Source organism: Melozone crissalis, unplaced genomic scaffold (assembly GCF_028551555.1).
Source record: "Melozone crissalis strain CALT ecotype California unplaced genomic scaffold, PUWL_Pcris_2 ptg000008l_1, whole genome shotgun sequence".
NCBI classification, from domain to species: domain Eukaryota; kingdom Metazoa; phylum Chordata; class Aves; order Passeriformes; family Passerellidae; genus Melozone; species Melozone crissalis.
Window position 1 is genome coordinate 19,536,028 of NW_026535786.1, and position 19,343 is coordinate 19,555,370.

At 44.7% G+C, this 19,343-nt stretch overlaps 2 protein-coding genes across 2 annotated transcripts in view; one reads left to right on the top strand and one right to left on the bottom strand.

The window, feature by feature from the left end:
* Positions 1-10,248, top strand: part of ST3GAL6 (ST3 beta-galactoside alpha-2,3-sialyltransferase 6) — a 43,400-nt gene extending 33,152 nt beyond the window's left edge. The window contains exons 10-12 of the mRNA XM_054269921.1: positions 334-471; positions 3,938-4,090; positions 5,781-10,248. Of these exons, the coding sequence (XP_054125896.1) occupies positions 334-471; positions 3,938-4,090; positions 5,781-5,861 (372 nt within the window). The 3' untranslated portion in view covers positions 5,862-10,248. The remainder of the gene's footprint in view (positions 1-333; positions 472-3,937; positions 4,091-5,780) is intronic.
* Positions 10,249-11,270: 1,022 nt separating this feature from the next.
* The window catches only part of COL8A1 (collagen type VIII alpha 1 chain), a 71,271-nt gene continuing 63,198 nt past the window's right edge, over positions 11,271-19,343 (bottom strand). The window contains exons 3-4 of the mRNA XM_054269715.1: positions 16,535-16,850; positions 11,271-14,778 (exon numbers count right to left, since the gene is read on the bottom strand). Of these exons, the coding sequence (XP_054125690.1) occupies positions 12,872-14,778; positions 16,535-16,847 (2,220 nt within the window). The 5' untranslated portion in view covers positions 16,848-16,850 and the 3' untranslated portion in view covers positions 11,271-12,871. The remainder of the gene's footprint in view (positions 14,779-16,534; positions 16,851-19,343) is intronic.

Genomic DNA, 19,343 nt, shown 5'->3' on the forward strand with positions numbered 1-19,343 from the left:
TAATTGAGAATAATAGCAACTTCTGTCTGCCTGTTGCCTATGCTCTTACTAACATGGCCAGCACACAGTGAGTATTTATGGCCTCCAGGGTATATTGTTGGTACATGTCGTCCATCAGGGGCCTTCCTGCAAAGCTGTTTTCCAGCCAGCTGGCTACGGCTGCAGCAGTCCGTTTCCTGTTGCAGGAGGAGGTGTTTTTGAACTTAAGGAGATTAAGCGCTCTTCTTCTTCTTTAACCTCATGCTCTTGGAGTTTACACTGGTTAGAGTTGCTACAAAACTAAATTCAGCTGTTTTCATTTGTTAAAAATGTATATTTACTTGCCTGTCACAGAGTGTGAAGGGCTTCTGGAAGAAACCAGCTCTGAATATGATCTACAAATCGAGTCAAATCAGGATTCTTGATCCCAGCATCACCAGGAAAGCTGCTTATGAGTGGCTTCATTTCCCAACAAGGTTTCCTAAGAAGGAGGTACACTTTTTCCTTTTGTCTCTTCTAGTTTTGTGCAACCAAATGTGTATTTAGAGGCAATTATATGTTTATTACAGTAGACTGTAATGTAGAAAACCCTTTAGGTTTGCATTAAAGTAGTGTGCCATTTAGATGGTGGTTTTAGAAGATGGGAGAATGGAACCCAAAAAGAGTGGCTAGCGTTGTGTGCCAAAAGTACCTTTTTATGGGTTCTGTAATTGGTATGAAATGAAGCTGCTTTCCTGACAGACAAAATGCCTTTATCAAAACTGGGGAAGACAGGGAGATAATGCAGCATGACAGATCCAAAGAGCTTCTAGAAATAATAGGGAGTCTGAATATGAATGTTGGGTGTTTTTTTAAAAAAACCTCAAGGCACATAAAAATACAGACGAAAAACCCCAAACAAACAATGAAACCTCCGCCAAAACCCAAAAGACCAAAAATACCCCCCCCCCCCCCCCCCCCAAACCCCAGCAAACTGGTAATTCTAACTCTCTGCAATTTCATGTTCCTGGGGCTGGGGAAGGACTAGGGAACAATGAAGATATTCCAACCCTATGCTAATAATGAATGTCTGGCAGCATGGTTGTACTTACTGATTTGATGCCAAGCATTGTAATGAGCTAACCAGCAATTTGGACATAAAAATATGTTTTAATTGTCAGTTCTTGATGGAAAAATGTTTTTGATGAAAGGTAGAGCTTCAAGCTGGGAACCTCCCTTGTGCAGTCAGGATCAACCATGTGCTGTTTTGCACAGAGACAGTTTACCTGGGGTCACATCCCCACTTCACCAATACCACCCAAGTGATACGTGTGGAAATGTTAACAGGCTGTCACTGTGAAGTATCTGCCACAAATTTTTTTCTGGTTTACTCTTTCTAATATTGAGCGGATGGCAGGGGGGTATGTTCTGTACCTCTTTCTAAAATTTCTTTCTGTTTTCTGAGCCTAATAGTGTTTTTTTTCTCCCTTACTAACTCAGACTGGAATAGCCATTTTGGTATGTGCTTGCTTGGGCCCCTGGCATTTCAGGTTTTCAGCCAGGGGTGGCAAGAAAGCAGCATAGTAATTGGATGCCTGACTAATCTAAATGGCCACAGAGCGCACATGGCCTCCATGGGTCCAGAAGTCCCTCCTGACTCTTCTGGGGCTCCCCTCTCAGTGGAAGTGGACATTAAAAGTCAGTGAGTCAGAGAGATGTGCATGGTGTCAGCTGATATGTAGGCACAAGCCCCTTGGCTCTTCTCCTGCCTTTGAGTGCCCCTGCACAGAGCTAGAGTCCCCTTCTGCTACCCGCATATATATCCTACTTACTGCATGCCAGGGGTTTTACAGTTCCTCGCCCCTGTACAGCAGTGATCAATCTCAAGCATGCTCTTCCTCCCTTTCCTCTCATCTCAGACGTGGGCTGTGACTGGGAGATAACAGGAGCCTGCGCATCTGCAGTGGCACTGGCACAGCTTGGTTAAGCTGCAGGTCACACCACAGGCTCCATGGGCAGGAAGGTCTCACACCAGGGCCCTCTGTCCCATTGCTTGTCCCTGGGCAGGGCTGGTGCTGCCTTCACTGTCCTGTGCTTCAGCCTCCTCTGCCTGCAGGACATGCCAGCAACCACTGTTGCTTTCCCTGCTGTCCCTACCTTTTCCATTAAACCAGTCTCATGTTCCCAGTGAGCACATTAGTGCATAGCCAATAAGCATTTCTGATTGTTGGTAGAGCTGGGAATAAAATTAGATGTGTTGCCCCAGCACCACTGAACTCTAAACTCAGAAAGTGTAGTGGAGTCATTCCAGGGCTGTGCCTATTCCCATTAAGTAGGCTGAAAATATTTAATTACGGGCAGAGGATATCTGGATATAGCATGATAGTACATTTTAAAAGTAGTTGCTTTTAAATGATATTTTTTTGAAGTGAATTTTATGATAGCTACAGGTGAACAGAGGTAGTTGCAACCTGTGGTACTCCTGATATTTCCAAATAGCACTAATCGTGACATGTAGCATTCCTGCCACAGTTTTGGGATCCTGTTTAGTATGGATGTTGGCGACTTCTGAACACATCTCATAATTGAGTCAAATTTGAGGGGGTTGTAAATTTATGATGTTGGGCCCCTAGGGCAGAAAGTTATTTTGCTAACTGGCAGGAGCCCTGGGCATAGTGCACATTTTAAGCAGATACTATATCTGGAATATTCGAAGCGTTGCATAAAGGTACCAAAATTTTTTCCATAAAAGGTGATAGTTCCTTTCTGTGACTTCAGTTAGACTTTAAAGAGCTGAGAATAGTAACTCCTTCCTGGGGATTTTTTGTGTTGTCATATGAAGTGTTGTCACAAAGAAAAACATTGAGTGCATCTGCCTTTTCTATGCACAGAGTTGTCTAGTATTGGTTTGTCTGCATCTTTTTCAGAGACAAACTGAGCCTTGGGGTCAGAGTTCAAAAAAAAGCCCATGATTTTGTGCTCAGTTTGAGGTTTGACTGCAGCTACTAAAGAGCATATGATAGCTATTTTGGTCTCAGAGAAAAAATTTTTCTGTAGCTAAGAAGGGTATTGGTGCCTGAAAGTTTTGTTCATTTCTGGGGACACCTTTTCACCTTAGCTTCATCATGGTCAAATGAATGAGTTCATCTCTCTCTAAAAAAGCATGACTCATTTACTTCCCCAGATCGTATTAGCCTCTCCTGGTACTAAGGAAGTCATGTATCTGAACACAAGATAGGGCAGATGGTTGCATGGAGTTCTGCTGTGCTTTTGTGAGAAATGCTACCTTTTGGTTAGGTGCTCTTAATTTTTCACAGTTAAAACCCGTTTATGACATGCTGTTCATTTTACATTGCATTTGCTTCCGAACTTACTGTAGGGAGAAATAATTTTGTTTCTTCTAATGGGAATAGCATGGGAAGGTCTGAAGCAAAGTTCTTCTGGAATTTCCCTGCTTTGAAGAAATGCAAATTCAGTCAAATTTGTGTAGTCATAGCCTTCATGCTTTTTTAGTTTGTTGCTATGAAAATTTTGTCATATCATATTCTGTTCATCTGGGTCTCCATCATGTGGCGACTTCTGAACACATCTCATAATTGAGTCAAATTTGAGGGGGTTGTAAATTGTTTTCCAGTGTAGTGAAGCCTGCCCAGTTTTATGAAAGTAGCTGAGCGGAGCAATGGGGAGACTTTCTGATGCCTCTGTGGAGAGAAGGACTACACTGTGGGCTCAGCCCTCAGTAGAAGCCAAGGAATTCCAGGGAAGCCTGTGGGGCTGACATCACAGACACCCCTGGTCATGGGAAGCCTGAGGGGGCAGTACCTTATTTCTTTAGCAATAGGAGTGGATCAACCTGTAAAAACCAAACATCTGTAGAAGACCCAGGCTGCCTGATTGCCCTTGTCTCTGTTCTTAAGTTTGCTGTTCCCATTAGGCTGCCAGGTATGTATTTGTGTGTTCTCTTTGTATTTTGTTGCAGAAACCCAAGCATCCAACAACAGGGCTAATTGCCATTACACTGGCATTTCACATATGCCATGAAGTCCATCTGGCAGGCTTCAAGTATGACTTCACTAACAGAAATAGCTCTTTGCACTACTATGGCAATGAAACCATGTCTCAGATGATGCAGGTAACTAACACTTGTTTGTGCTGAGAGAAATAGAGCTGGTAATTGGGGAAGGCAATTCAATATAGATAGCAGTGTGGACTGCAGGTCAGAAGGGCCTCCCACCTTCTCCTGGTTCAGCTGCTTGTGGGTTAACATTGCTTGCATCTGTTCCTGTCTGCTGTTGTTTCTGAAAAATGTAGATATTGATCGTTGTGTCCCTTGTGCTGTACTGTATTCTGCAGTGTCTGCATGAGATGTCCATTTGTGTGTTGTGTTCAGCTTTGCTGGTGTTTTCCTTAGGCTGCACAGCTCTTGTCCTAGAGACATCTTTGTTAGCACTGTCAGCACATAAGCAATGTTGTTTCTTTTGGTGTTGTCTTTTTCCTTGGCACCTACTTGTACTGTATGTCATAGCTATCAGACTCCTTAAAAGGCAGAAAGAAGAGCAAAGGGGAATGGAAGGAGTTAAGACCTATGAACTTGTATAGGTCTTGCATAGGAAAAGAACTGAATTTTGGAAATTCAAAGTAGAAAAGAAAAGCGGCTCTTGGAGGAGGCTAGGAAGAGAAGGAACTGCTTCCAGGAGGCGGAAGCACAACTCAGCAGGAGCCTGGAAAGTATCAGGAATGCCTTCTCTTCCTTCCTGCTTTGCTAAGGCCATGCCTCTGTTTTCTTTTATGTCTCTGCTCTGGTATTCATTTGTCTTAATCTCTGTATTTCAAGCCAACCCTGTCTTAGCTCTTCATTGCAGTGTGAAGTCTTCTTTGGTCATTTGCCCAGAGCATATGGGTGCCATTTTCTTCCTCTTCCATTTGCTGAAGAGGAAGGGTAGAGACAATGCCCATAGGAGCCTTTCATGTTTTTCTCAGAACTCCTAGATGCTTGCTATTCTGAGATAATTTTCCTCTGACACTGAACTTGTCCTCCTTTGGAGGGTCTTCTTTGCAGGTGCTTTTCTTCAACATATACTAAGTTTGAGTAAGGCTGATCATTAGTTGAATAGACATCCATAAGTTTCCTGAAGTCTCAAAACTTCAAAAAACAAACTATTAAACAAAAATGTTCCTTTTAGTTCTTTAGTGGCAATAAATTGCAAATACCATACTATATCTGTATAATCTTTTATGCAGTATACATATTATATTAATTTTTATTTACAGGATTCAGTGTCTTTAAGTAAATTTACTTTCCTTGTGCTGCCCTCCACTAACCTTAGTGGTCTCCTTGAGAACCTGGATACAGCACAGAAGATGGGTTGCTTTGGGCTTGCTGAACCTAATTGGCAGGATGCATCTGAACTAGAAGTGCCTGATGTGCTTTTTCAAGAACCTGCACTGAGCTTTGACAATTACTCATTTTCTTACTGCTTGTGCTGTAAATGTTCTTACAGAGCTGTTGTTCTGAATAAGCAGGGCAAGGATTTGGAAGAGTTAATAATGGAAGGATTTCTGTGAGCCCACATTTCACCTGTTCTTATCACCAAAGGGTCATCCTTTTCAGTTGTGTCCTTACGGAAATATCTAATCTAGTTTTGAGCATCTTGTTTTCTTGGGAAACTGTGCTAAGCCTTTGCTAAGAAGTCTTTCCCCAGACCTTTTCTGTTCTTAGCATCTTCCAAGTATCCCAGGTAATAGAAAGGAATGGCCAAGTGGTGCTGCTGGTTATAATTTGATTTCATAATTCATTTTATTATTCCCTTACATCTCTTTAGAATGAATACCACAACATCACCGCCGAGCAGAAATTTTTGAAGAAGCTTATAGACAAGAACTTTGTGATCAATTTGACGTGAAAGCTGAATGGAAAATACAAAGAACAATCACTATTTTCAAGATTTGAAAAATGTTTATTTTTTGTATGACATTTTTATTTTTTAAGTGCAACATAACTGTTTACTGTTTAAAGGAGCCCAGAAACCTCATCAAGGCAAAAGCTTTTAACTGAGGGTAATGGACTGTTGCAAACAAAGTTAACTGAATTTCTGTGAAGCTATTTAATAGTGGGGAAACCATGAAACTTTCAACTGAAAGTATCAGGGATATATAAAAATGTGATGTACATCACTTTCCAAATGATTAATTCTCTGGAATACTTTTGTTTCTGATGTTGTCCTCCAAAAGAGTTCCACTGTCAAGAGACTGAGATGACCGGTGTTCATTCAGTAGGTGGACATAAAGTCATGACTATCTTGTCTTCTTGTATGAAAATTGCTTTAAAACTATGCATCTAAATCATTAGTGTGTGTTTTGGAGAAGGGGGAACATACAGACTGTACAGGTTTTGTTCTGCCATACTCCTGAGGAGAGGATGTCCACCTTCAGCCGAGCAGCCACAGCTTCTGCACTGACCATCAACTCTCGGCTTCTGTCTGCCTCTGCCGAAGGTGAAGACCCTTTGTCTGATTTGTGGAGATGTTGGTGTTGACAATGTTGTACACATTTTATAGAATAATAATACTCCCTGTGCTGTGCATCCAGTAAATTTTACAGTTGCTGACTTGACTTAAAAAAGAGGGAATATGAAGACTGAAGAGCTGTCCGAACTACCTGTGTCAGCCCCCATAGCACAATAGAAACAAAAGATTGGACAAACATGTTTATGCCTGAGTTTAGAGTCAATGTTTGTTGGAGTCCTAGTTCTCCAGGACAGCATCTCATGCATTTTTTTGTTTGTTTCCTCAAAAACAGGTGGATTTTTCCAAATGAGGACAATCTCCTTCCTCAGATGTTGTAATACATCAATACAAACAAGGAATACTCCCATTTTTGGCATTAGAGTGTGGTAGGGAATATCCAGGATGTACTTTGGCTGAATTATCATTTGGCATCTGTTTACCTCTTCTGTGTTGACATTTAAGTTTGAAGTGTGTGGATGAACTAAGTCATTTAGCAGTGGGAACTTGCTCAAGATTTTAGTTGAAACATTTAATGGGAAGTCTATATTTCCTGTATTGGTTTGTCTCTGACAAGCCTGTGAATAAATGAAATCTGCTTGGGAAAAAGCTTGACAGCTGTCAAAGAGCAACCATGTGCAGTTCCAGTTCTCTCACAGGACATCTATATAAAATTTTTATTTTAATTATGGCAGAATTTCTGGATGATTTTGTGGTTATCTTTATTAATCAAACCTGAAGAAAAGGCAAATAAGTCCACTTAAAAAAGTCTTTGAAGTTGGTAGGAATACCATGGTTGCTTTTCTATAAAATTATATAGAGAGGACATTTAGGAGTAATGCATACAATCACAATATGAACATAAACCAGGGTATTTGTTATTTTCAGAAAGTGAGGATTGCAAGACTGCTGAACACAATTTGTTTTGCTGCAGCTATGTAGAAGAATTGCCATTTGGGAATTAGGGGGAAGGCAGTGTGGTTTGGAGAGGTGCCACAGCTGAAGGGAAGGAGGCTTGTGTTTTCACCCAGTGATTCCTGAGCTTTGGTCTGTTTCAAGCAAGCTGGACATACCTGAAATAACTTGAGATGTCAGAAAAATCTGTGGCATGAGCTGGGGAAGGATGCAGGTGTGTCCCAGCAAGGGACAGTGTGTGCCATGGTGTCTTGTCTGCTGCATGTTGCTTGGCTGCAGCTGTACTCCAGCTGTGTGCAGGGTGGCAGGTCGGGGTGTGGAGGAGAGGGGATCATGTCCCCAGGTGACACTGGTGGTAGAAATGGAGGAAATCATCAGGTCTTCACCAACTGGCAGAAGGGCTCTTAATTTTTTGTATTTCCTTTACTTTTTCCTGAGACTTTGTAGAGATTTTAGCTTGAAAATCTCAATACAAACACGTGGGGTTTCACTCAAGAAAATAGTGACATTATTGCCTTTGTGTCTCTAACAGCATTCATTTCTCCTGGTTATTTCAGTTAATTAAAAAGGTTTGTATGTGATTCTGCAGCCCCAGACCTACAGTGATTTAAACTCCGGACAGTAGTAATTCCACTGCAAAAGCTGCTGTGGCAAGGCTTTTTGCAGACATAGCAGTGTTCTCCAAGCTGTTGTTGCATAGAAGCCCCTGGGAGATCTTAGAATGTGTTGAGAGCCAAGGCCAGCAGAAGTGGGGGGCTGCTCCTTCACCCTCAAAACCTGTGGTTGCTTCCAGAGCTGGAGCCCCCTGCTCTCCCAATGGCTGTTGCCACATTTCAGCTGCATCCATGTAACATCTTGCAGGAAGCTGTCCAGGAGGGTATTTTTCCAGGAATTGTTGAATATGTTCTGGACACTGTGAGGAGAGTTTTTGTGATGGTGCAGACTGCATCCCTCTGCTTCTCCACCCCTGTCTCCAGTTCCAGGAAGTGGGTAGGGAGCTCTGCTTTTGAAGATGTGGTTATTTTCTCTGCTTTATTTCATCTCCAGAGATAGTCTTCCCACTAATCTCAACTGATTCCTTCTCCAATTTTTCTAGTAGGTTTTCTGCTTTTTTTGGGAGGATGGGATTTGGATTCTAGCTGTAGCAGATCAAAATAATTGGAAAAAAATAGAAGCCTCATGACAAACAAATGGTGTCTCCCAAAATCTTTGTACTTAAAAAAAAAATTCCTTTAGTCTTTTCCACTTTTGCCACATCAGCTTTTTGATCTCCCTAAAATATTTTTTTAAATAATGTGTGGTGTTCTCAATGAATTTAATATGTTCTCTACAAGCATTTATCCATATCAGCTGTTTCTTTTCATATCCTAATAAGCCTTCCCATGGTATGGCTGACTTATTTTTCAAATTAAGCGGTATTTTGAGGGATATTTTTCTACCACTTCTGTGCTCCTGCCAGGGGTGTTGAGTCCACTGCAGTTTTTGTCCCTGGGTGACTGGGTAACATTTTGAATGAAACTGTTCCCTCAGGATCAAGCCAAGAGCTGATGCTGCTGATGAACTATCAGGCATTTGTGGTGGGGTTTTTTTGTTGTTGTTGGGTTTTTTGTTTGTTTGGGTTTTTTGTTCTCTTTTTTTTTTTTTTTGAAAGCCCTGCAGGCCAGTAGCTTTTTTCTCTTCTATTATAAGCAGTGAGCCAAGTCATGAATTTTTCTCCCCACAAGTTGTAGGATCCTGTGTACACCAGCCCTGTTCCAGCACCTGCTTCACGTACAGCATTCCTGCTGCTCTGCCTCAAGGACAGAGGCAGAAACACCCATATGTAGTGTGTTTCTCAGCAGTGATCACAAATTAGTGTCTCTTCTGTCTGGGCACACATTTTCAGAGGTGTTTTGCAGTACCAAAGACTTGGGGCTTTTAGAATAAAACAATAATGCTAACATCAAATACTTAGATAGTTTCTGGGCCTGAGCTGCTATTAGGACTTTTTTTACCTTTTTGCTGTTTTTGAAAATGAAATCTGCACTGAAACTTCCCGTTAAAAGCTATCTGGTTTTTTTTTTTTTCAATCATATCGGGAGTGAAGCTGCCAGTTTTGAATCCCAGGGTGCTGCCAGCTTTATTTATGTGTCTGATAATGGTGTAATTGTGTAGGTCCCCAGTGTCTCCCATCATTTTTCTAGCTGAAGTAAGATGTTCTCCTCCCTTCTTATTCTGTTCATGTTCTCTGGCAGCTTGCTGAATTTACAGCAAAGGTCCTTCTGCATTTTATCTGCCAGCCATCTCAAAATGCTGCACTGTCAGATAGTCACAGCTCTAAGATACCAAACTATGCACAAAACAGGCAGGATGACATGTGTTGGCTGAAAGCTCTGTTTGGCTCAGACTTTCTGGAGGTTTCTTTGTTGGGAAACTCTTATTTCCTCTGCTGTAATAATTAAGGGAAGTCGCAGACTATTGCACTAAATATGAATCTGAGTGTGTAGGAGATGTTCCTAAATGTATTCCAGATATTTCCAGTGACTATATAGGTGATAATAATACAGAATCACAACTTTGATGTTTAATTAGCATGTGGTACTTCTTGTTTCCAATGCCATGCTTTCCTTTTTAGCAATGCTCTGGGGGAAGAGTATAAATACCTTCACTTTTAAGTGGACTCTGATTTTTAAGAACATATAAAGCTCAGCATATGTTTTTGGTATTGGGAAATACTTATTTTATTTGCTATTTGTCTTAAGTTTTATATGTCTTTGAAATGCCACCTGTATTTTGAAGAATTCTTCGAGTTGTTTCAAATGAAATTTTGAATGCTACATATAGAAGGAGATTATTTTCCTGTGAATAAACTGTTAAAGACAGTGACCTCAGACTTATTTTTGCAAGGCTGGTGTTCTGTGTGTGTGTGGATGTGTGGGTATGCCCAGGGCTGTTATCATTCATGTGTCAAGTAAATGGTGTTGTCAGATATGGTTTCAAGTTTTGGAACAAACTTCAGTGCTTTGTAGAGCAAACAGCTGAAAGTTTTTGAACCTAGATGGGCTGAGTTGTACTGTGGCTAGAGATCCAGGCAGAGTACAACCATAGCTAAGACATGTTTTTTGTGGGTAAGATCAAGAGCAGCATCCTTGTAATTCGAATTTTTCGTTGTATTTTGAATCTTGTTTGTCTTACTGTGAACTGGTGGGGGACTGCTAAAATAAGAGATGAAGAACGAAGATGGTGTGCGATAAAAAATTTCAGAAAGGGAAAATGGCTTTAGATAGAGAGATGCTGAGTGCAGTATTTTTCCTTTGTGCAGTAAAAATGAGATGCTGAAGGCTTCAGGGAGTCCAAGGGAGATTCAGATAACAATTCTTTGGCAGAGTAGGTATTCAGTGCATGTCTTTCAGTATGGACAGTTCAGGCGTTTGCCAGCTTGGAGGAAATGCTTGTCTTTGAGGTGAGGAAACCACATCAGGAGAGCCAGCACCTCTCATCCTGGGCAGCCAGTTCTGCCTTTTCAGGCAACAGAAGCCCTTAGCAGCAGCCTCTGTGGCTGATTCCTTGGTTGTCCCTCTGCCTTCTTCAGCTGCACTCCCATGTTGGCTCATGCTGAGCAGTATTTGTCCCCAGGGGCTACCTGAGGGAGTCCCTCCCTCTTCATGTACCCCCCAAACCCTGCTGTGCCCTCCCACTGAATGGGATGTGTTCCCTCTCTGGCTTACAGCATGTTTTACCAGGAGATGGGAACTAGAGAAAAGGGTGTATCTCTTAATTTCCCCCCCTCTATCAGGCTGTCAGTGGTTTCAGAGAGCCCTTGTGGTCTGATAAATGAGTTCAGCAGGATGAATGTTCCTTCTGATAGTTCTGAATGAAGACAGAATTGGTTTTTGGTTTTATTTTTAAAGATATTTAATAAGGTATTTCTTTCAAATCAGTACAAAAATTTTAAATACAAAATTATTTGCTTTTGATGTATCTCATATATTCTGGGAACATACTGAAGTCACCAGTGTCTGGTAAACTGTTTGTCGATTCCTGCCACCATTCCATAAAATTTCTGAGATAAAGCACCACATTATATCACTGGAGTCCTTAGTCAATGTTAGACTGCATTAAACTCTGCATTTAAATAATGGTCATGCCAGTTAAATCCAATCTTAGTTCTACATGAAAAAATCTAGTTCATTTTTGAATCAAAAGCAGTAGTGGTAGCTAAAGACACTGAAGAAGTGATGAGCCCTTAACTCCTTGAACTAGTGCAGCCATGTGTGATGTGCAGCACTGTACAGGGAACCACAGCAAGGTCCACTGCCCTTTGGAAACAGAACAGTTGTTGAGGTGAGATTTAGCACCACTGATGAGCAGAGACTTCATGCACAGAAGTCACTGTCCTCAAGTACAGAAAAGTATTGAGGCCTGCAGGTTCTCCTTGACAACTGGTAACGTATAAATAAGGATTGGAAATCAGTTTTTAGATAGAACCAAGTTCTCAGATAAATTTGCATGATCAGTATTGCCAGTAAAGTTATTGGTTGATCTCAAGCAGTAAATCAGTTAAGCAAACAAAGCTACTTCTGCTTTGCCTAGTCATTGAAAAGCAAACTGATTCAGCTTTTGCTGAGTGGCAGAATAGGTGTTTCTTCTGACAAGCTAAGTGGATTCTTGGTACAAGCACAGAAATCCAAGCAAATTTATGCCACCTGGAAGTATGGCCATGTGTTGGCTAAAATGTCTCAATGATGTGGCACAAATAAATGGGGGAGATTTACCTCCTCTACTTGAGCTGTGTGAATAGGGAACAGAGACTTTTTAAGTGCTGTGGCATTTAGAAGTGAAGCCAGTGCCTCCTGAAGGCACTGGTGACATTTTAGGTCCAGTGACTGCTGGAGAAGGCTCGGGGGGAATGATCATGCTATCAGGATTTCTCTTCCATCATAAATAAATTATTCAGGAAAAAAACTCACACATGCAGGATTATTTTATTACAGGGGAAGGGAAATAAAAGTCTCCAGCTAAGGGAACCTTTGCTTGTCAGGTAGACCAGTTATAAAAAATCAAAGAAAACCCCCACCCAGACAAATAAGCCTCTCAATTTTTTAAAATATAATTAGAGACTGACCTACTCTGCTTTAAGTCACTGTTTTTCGTCTCATAACTATGATCAATGCAACAGGAGTGAGTGACATACACTGATTTGAACTTTAGTACTGAAGTACTGTGAATGAAATTAAGTAAGCATGGCATTGCAGAAATATATAATGTACAGCTAATATGTCCCCCTTGGGTGCAAAACAACTATTTATGAACCTGATATACATCTTTAGATATGTTTGCCACACCTTTTTTTATAACTAGCTGTGCATAATGTTAAACTTTGTATTTATTATTTTTGTTTTTGTACAAGATGGTCAAATGGTCATAAAATGCACCTTTTGTTGTATAAAAGTTAGAAGCAGAGGAGAAAGGTTTTGATTTTGTGTTTGTGTTGGGTGTGTGTGTGTCTGTTTGCTTTACATGGGATACAATAAATACCCTGAAAAAGACGAATGAACGTACTGCCCGGCATAGAGTCCTGCCGCCTGCTCGGATGGCATCTGAACGTAAACCTTGTCTCCGTGCATCAGCTGCACCACGGCACTGCCCGAAGCCTGGTCTAGGAAGCCCTTCTTGTATTCGTCGTAGGTGTACATGAGCGGCTCGTTGTTCTTGTACAGCGCCACCCACACGTTGGCGCCTTTACAGTGGACGTGGTAGGCGAAATAATAGACACCGGGGATCTCGCATGTGAAGATTCCTGTCTGGGGATTGTAGTTCTGCCGGCCGTTGTACAGGAGCTTGTCGAACTTCACGGGCACCCCGACTCGGGGGAAAGGCGTGAGCAGCTCTGCCGTGAATGCAGGCATCTCGTAAACAATGCCGCCAGCCTTGTCTTTCTTGCCCTTGTAGCCGTAGGGGGGCTTCAAGCCGTCTATCCCTGGTCCCACCTCAGGCAGGTATTGTCCCACAGCTGGTGGAGTGGGTGGGATGATGACCGAGGGACCTGGCGGCCCGGGGGGGCCCGGTGGCCCCTGGAGCCCTGGCTGGCCAGGAGGACCGAGCGCCCCAGGTTTTCCCGGGGGTCCCTGCAGACCTGCAGCACCAGGTTTGCCTACCCCAGGGAAGCCAGGGGGGCCGGGCATGCCTGGCTCACCCTTCGCCCCTGGCAGCCCGGGGGGGCCGATGGGACCACTGGGTCCCACGATGCCCGGGATGCCCGAGGGGCCCTGAAGCCCCTGGGCTCCGGGGAGCCCGGGCTCACCCTTTGGCCCCACAAGCCCCGGGACACCCGGCAGTCCCGGCAAGCCTTTGTGTCCGGCTTCCCCCTTGGGTCCTGTGGGGCCCGGCAGCCCCCGCAGCCCAGGGCCACCCACTTCCCCAGGAAAGCCTGGCTTTCCTGGAAAACCCTGCAGGCCGGGTTCCCCTTTGGGGCCGACTGGTCCTGGTGGCCCCACGGCACCCCCCTCCCCTTTAGGTCCTGGGAAACCAGCGGCCCCCGGGGGTCCCATGATGCCTGGCAGTCCTGGCTGGCCGGGTTCCCCTGGTGGCCCTCCCATGCCAGGTGGCCCTACATGCCCCTTCTCCCCCTTCGGCCCCAGGGGCCCAGGCAGACCACCCACACCTCGCTCCCCTTTGGGCCCAGGGAAGCCTGGCTTCCCAACCCCAGGGAGGCCGGGGGGCCCCGGCAAGCCTGGCAATCCTTGCTCCCCTTTGCCACCCGGGAAGCCGGGCTGGCCGGGCATGCCATCCTGGCCTGGTTTGCCAATACCAGGCGTGCCGGGGGGGCCTTGGATCCCAGGGGCCCCTGGAGGCCCCTGCAGCCCCAACTCTCCTGGGGGTCCGGGTTTGCCTAGGGGTCCCTGTGGGCCAGGGAAGCCAACCATGCCGGGTTTGCCAACCCCTGGCAGTCCTACGGGGCCAGGGGGACCAGGAAGCCCAGGTGGACCCTTCAGACCTGGCAAACCTGGGATCCCAACTCCCTTCTCCCCTTTTGGCCCTGGGATCCCAGGGATTCCTGGTGGCCCCTTCATCCCAGGCTCACCCTTTGGCCCTGGTTGCCCCTGCAGCCCCGGAGCACCTGCCTTCCCTATGCCAGGAAGCCCATGAGGCCCTGGTGGGCCTTGTGGTCCAGGAATCCCCATGGGCCCAATCTCCCCCTTCGGCCCCATCTCCCCTCTTGGCCCTGGGGGCCCCATGACCCCTGGTTTTCCTGGCATCCCTGGCAAACCCGGCTTTCCAATTCCTGGGTATCCTTGAGGGCCTGGTTTTCCTTTGGCTCCTGGTACACCATGACCTGGTAATCCTGGTGGCCCTGGTGGCCCTCTTGGTCCAGGCTCACCCGGGGGACCTTGCTCACCCCTCAGACTGCGCATAGGAATTTCTGGGAAGAAAAGAAGAAAGGGGAGAGATAAAAGGTGAGTGCAGTCACATCCTTCCAAAAACAGGCTTTTGAATTGAATATGCTTTTAATGATGCCGTGTCGTTTTGTGGTAGACAGAGACAACTAGTGAGTTACAGGTTGGTGTTGATAATTAAAGAGGATGTTACTGTTTTTCATACTCCAAACTTCCATGTGTGCTTCTGTTACCACAAAGTAATTACTGTGCATGATATGTAAAAGCCATTTGTGCTTTGGTGGTGTTTTCTACCCAGACAATCTTAAACAGCAAAATCTGCATTTTGTCCCACATTGAGGTAGATCAATCTACCTTTAAGAGTTTTTGCAGGAAATTCAGTGCTCTCGTGCTGTGGGAGGAACTCTGGCATAAAAGTGCTTTTTCTGGATGGGCGAAAATAAGCAAGATCAATTAAATTAGATTGTATTAGTAAGAAGTTTATACATAAGGTATGTCTGTATTTTCCTGAAGGCTTTGGTTCCCATTAGAGTATTACTGGAAACCTGCAGCCTTAATCACTATTGCTCTTTTGGCATAGCCATGTCTAGTTATGGCTCTTCTACAAACTTTGAAAAAGGTTTTATTGTTGAAACCCGCATTTTTGTGTATGTCACCACTTGTCTTTGCAGGTCAGGGTAGGGAAGTTGCTGCTGGGGTTGGTTGCTTTTCAAGCTGCTGCTTTTTGGGTTAATGGAAACTCTTTCTGGCTCTAAAATGTGTAAAGAAGTAAGAGATTTGGGGAAGGAGAGGAGATGAGGTTTGAGGGCAGACCTCTGCTTTATGGGAGGCAGAAACCTTCCCTCTCTGCACATGTTCTGTTTTATGCACATCAAAAATCTTTCCTCATGAGGTAGGTTGATTTTACTACAGGCAATGGTTCTTGTTCATACACTCCAAAAATAGGCCCTGAAATCTTCCATTTTCCTCTGAAGTCAGTGGAGGCTGTGGTTAGCTGGGGCCTCAGTAAGACAAAGTTACCCAGTTTGTCTGCACTTGCACGGATGCTGGTGGTCCTCAAGAATTTTATGACACTGGGTGTTCCTGGTCACCCTTTGTATTTTGGACTTTTTTTTTGTTTTCTTAAATACCTTAATACTGTCCAAACTTCCTTTACTGAACAGAGAAAGTGCTTGTACGTGCAGACCTGTGCATTAATCCTCTGTACAGGATGGCCTCTGTTACACCCATAAATAACCTACAGAAAGAGGACTCCAGAGTCTGTAGAGAAATTGTATGTTTTTATCGGCAAACCTCAAAATCACAGGGTCTGGACAAAGTCAGACAAAAACAGTGATGTTCCCATAAATTTAAACCTTGGGACTCTTAGTTCATATGTCTGCTTTTTCCAGTGAGAGTAGGAGCAGATCCAGACAGGACTCTGAGCCATCATTTGAAACCCCATCAGAGGGTCTCCTACAAACAGGTGGGACAGCAAGGCTTTTCCTAGAGTTGAACAGCACCTGAGCAAACCTGTATGCTGGTGGCTCATTGCAGGAAGGGCTGCTCAGAGGCTGTGCTGCAGCCCAGAGGATGACTGTGGTCTTGTGCTGGTGACCCTGAGCTGCCCCACAGCTCCCTTGAACCTGTTTTGTCCACCTGTGGCCAGGTATGAGCCTGGCCAGCCCTTTGGGCACAAGGGTGCTGTGCCCAGCCTGCAGCAGCAGCCTTCTCCAATGTTCAGTTTCCCCATGGCACGCCAGATTGGACCATGCAGGAGTGGAGAGGGACATGCTGACCTACCTTTCTCTTTCTTGGGAGCCATATCCTTGCCGAGCATGGGCATCTGTGGGACCTCCTTCCTGTACTGGGGCAGATGGGGGTACTCCTTCCCGTAGGGCATGCGGGGTACCTCCTTGCCCAGGTGCTGCATTGGGATGCCTTCTTTGCCCAGTGGCATGTGAGGTACTTGTTGTCCAAGGGGTTGGTACTGAGGCACCTGAGGTGGCAGCTGCTTGATCCCATAGTAGGCACCACCTTGAGCAGACCTCACCAGCTCTAGGTAAACAGTGACAGCCACTACCAGCAGCTGCATGGGGAAGAGCAGCATGGCCATCACCTATGAAAAGCACCACAAAACACACAGTTGGAAGATGTTTTTTCATGTTGTGCATTCCTCATTAGGGTAAGCTGTTCTCATTTTCTGCAGCAAACTGGACCTAAATCTCTGCAAAGTGGCCCTGGTTTGTGTGCTGCCCTGGAGGATATCCTGCAGAAGGCCTGTATCTGATTTATTGGAGGGTCTACTCAAGCACTGCTGTTACAGCAAATGCCCTTCTATGTATTTAGTTTTATGCCACCCCAGAGGAGCCCTTTGTGGTTACTCCACACAGGAGCCTGCTCCCAGTTTGCTGCCTTCTCACCTGAGATTTGGGGAGCTCTGCTGCAAGCTCTGGCACATGGGAAGAGCAGGCAGGGGATGTGGGGATCTCCTAAATGTGTTCTGCCCAAGAAGCTGTATTGTCAGTTCCCCTTCTGCTTTCCACAGCAATGAAAGCGCTGGTTTCTGAGCTTAAATCTGTGCCTGGGATTGTACCCTGTGGCTGCAGTGTCCAAGGGCTGTTCTGTTTCTATCACAGCTCCTTGCCAGCTCTCCTCTTAGCTGGGCTGGGATCCTCTTGGCCTCCTCCCAGAAGGAGTGGACCTGCTTAGGCTGCCACCACTCCAGGTAGGATCAGCCAACCCAAGCCTTCCTCTGGGTATGTTCAGCTATTTTCTGAAGGTCTTCCCCACTGCAGATCCTGGCCCATTGCATGGCAGCCCACCCCAGCACCTCACCAGTCCTGCTAACACTACAGAATGGGGTTGGGCTTTCTTTCTTTTACTTCTTTATCAAAATGTTAGCTTGGGACTTCTTGTCCCACCTGTTGTTGGCTTTTCTTTTTGCAGTTAAGGGCACTACCATCAGATGAACAGCAAATTAGGAACCAGGAACTTCTTCAAGTAATGTAAATTAGGGGATAGCATGTGGTAAAAAGAGACTCTGTGTGTTGGAGTGTTTAGGCCCACAGCCAAATCTGGCATGCAAGTCCTGCCCTTTCAAAATACACATGGCAGTTGCCAAACCTGATGGCTGTTGCCACTGTTCCTTTTTTCTACTCTGCAATGCCTTGCACCCAACCTGGGTGCATTTCCAGGTCATTTGTGCTCCAGAGCTTTGCCAAATTACTTGTCAGGACTTGCTCCCAGCAGCTGCTGTGTTCTGGTGTGATAAGGGTAGCCTGAAAAGGCAGCAAGGGCTTTGTGTCACCTGCTTATTTTTCTGTCCTTCCCCAGCGGCCTGAATTGACATAGAGGACGAAAAAGTACCTCAGTCTATGGCAAAGGGGCTCAGCACTGTGCCCTCATGTCTGGGAAGTATCATTTATGGGGAGAAACTTTCCCCTGTGTGCCCGCCAGGTTTTGTGTTTTACTCCTGTTTGACATTTTCCATTCACTTGGTGTTGGCAAAGCACCTGGGGAAACCCTTGCTGCCCTTTTAAAACATTTTCCCTTAATTTTGCTCTATGAGATTTTACCTCTAAATGGAAATTGGTGTATAGTCATTACTGAAGGTGTAAATGGAGGCTAGATCAAAACGGTGTAGTTGAAATAAGCAGGTTATTTTCAGCAATGATCACCTACAGACATATGAACTACAGAAAAGATGGAAATATATGTTAACAGCAAACCAAACCTTTTAAGAAAATGAAATACTACGAATAAACACTAGATGGAGCATATGTTGCACAGCTGAGTTTCTACAGTCACTTTCCCTCCCAGGAATTCTTGGACTAACCAGCTGCCATGTGGCAAAGAAAACCAGAGCCAAGATGTACAGGGGTTTGTAAGGGTAGCTAAAGCCCAAGCACAGTTGCTCATCCTGTTCAGCAAAGCATTTCAGCAAATGCTTCTCCTCCAGTGAATTTAATGTGGCTTTTAGCCCACAGCTGGCTGTGCTGCTGTGAGCTAAAGGATTAGGGCCTTGGGATGTGGTATTTCTGCTTAAAGCTCAATGGTGAGCTTTGGAGTGGGAGGACAGCCTGTGCATGATCAGTTATTGTGGCTTGGCTGGGGTGGGGTGACTGAACTAACCCATTGCAGCTTCATCTGGGCACATGGACCCTAAGCAACCTTTTGGGGTTTTTTTTGGAGGGGTGGGGGGGAATGGGGGAGGCAGGAATATATCCCCCTTGTCTTTCTTGGCCTTCCTCCTCCTTTCTGTACAGGAGTAAATTGCAACACCTTTGCTTCTCTGCAGCTGAATAGGGTAATGCCTACCTAAGTTTGCATGGAAAATTTCAGTTACTGGAAAATTTTCTATAGAGAGGCACTATTCTCTCTGCCTCTCTCTCAAAGGAAAAACATTACCTGTATGAAGGGAGAAATTCAGTAAAACCTTTTAAAAAATTATAAGATACTGGATGATATAGGACTGGTTTTGAAACCTGTTAGTATGAAGGGCAAGGTGGATTTTGAAGAATGAGGTTATTCATTTAGCATCTTGGCTACTTTGTTGTTCTAGTGGCCAGTTTTGGTGGGGGGAGGGTTTAAAAAGATAACTTCAGTGGAG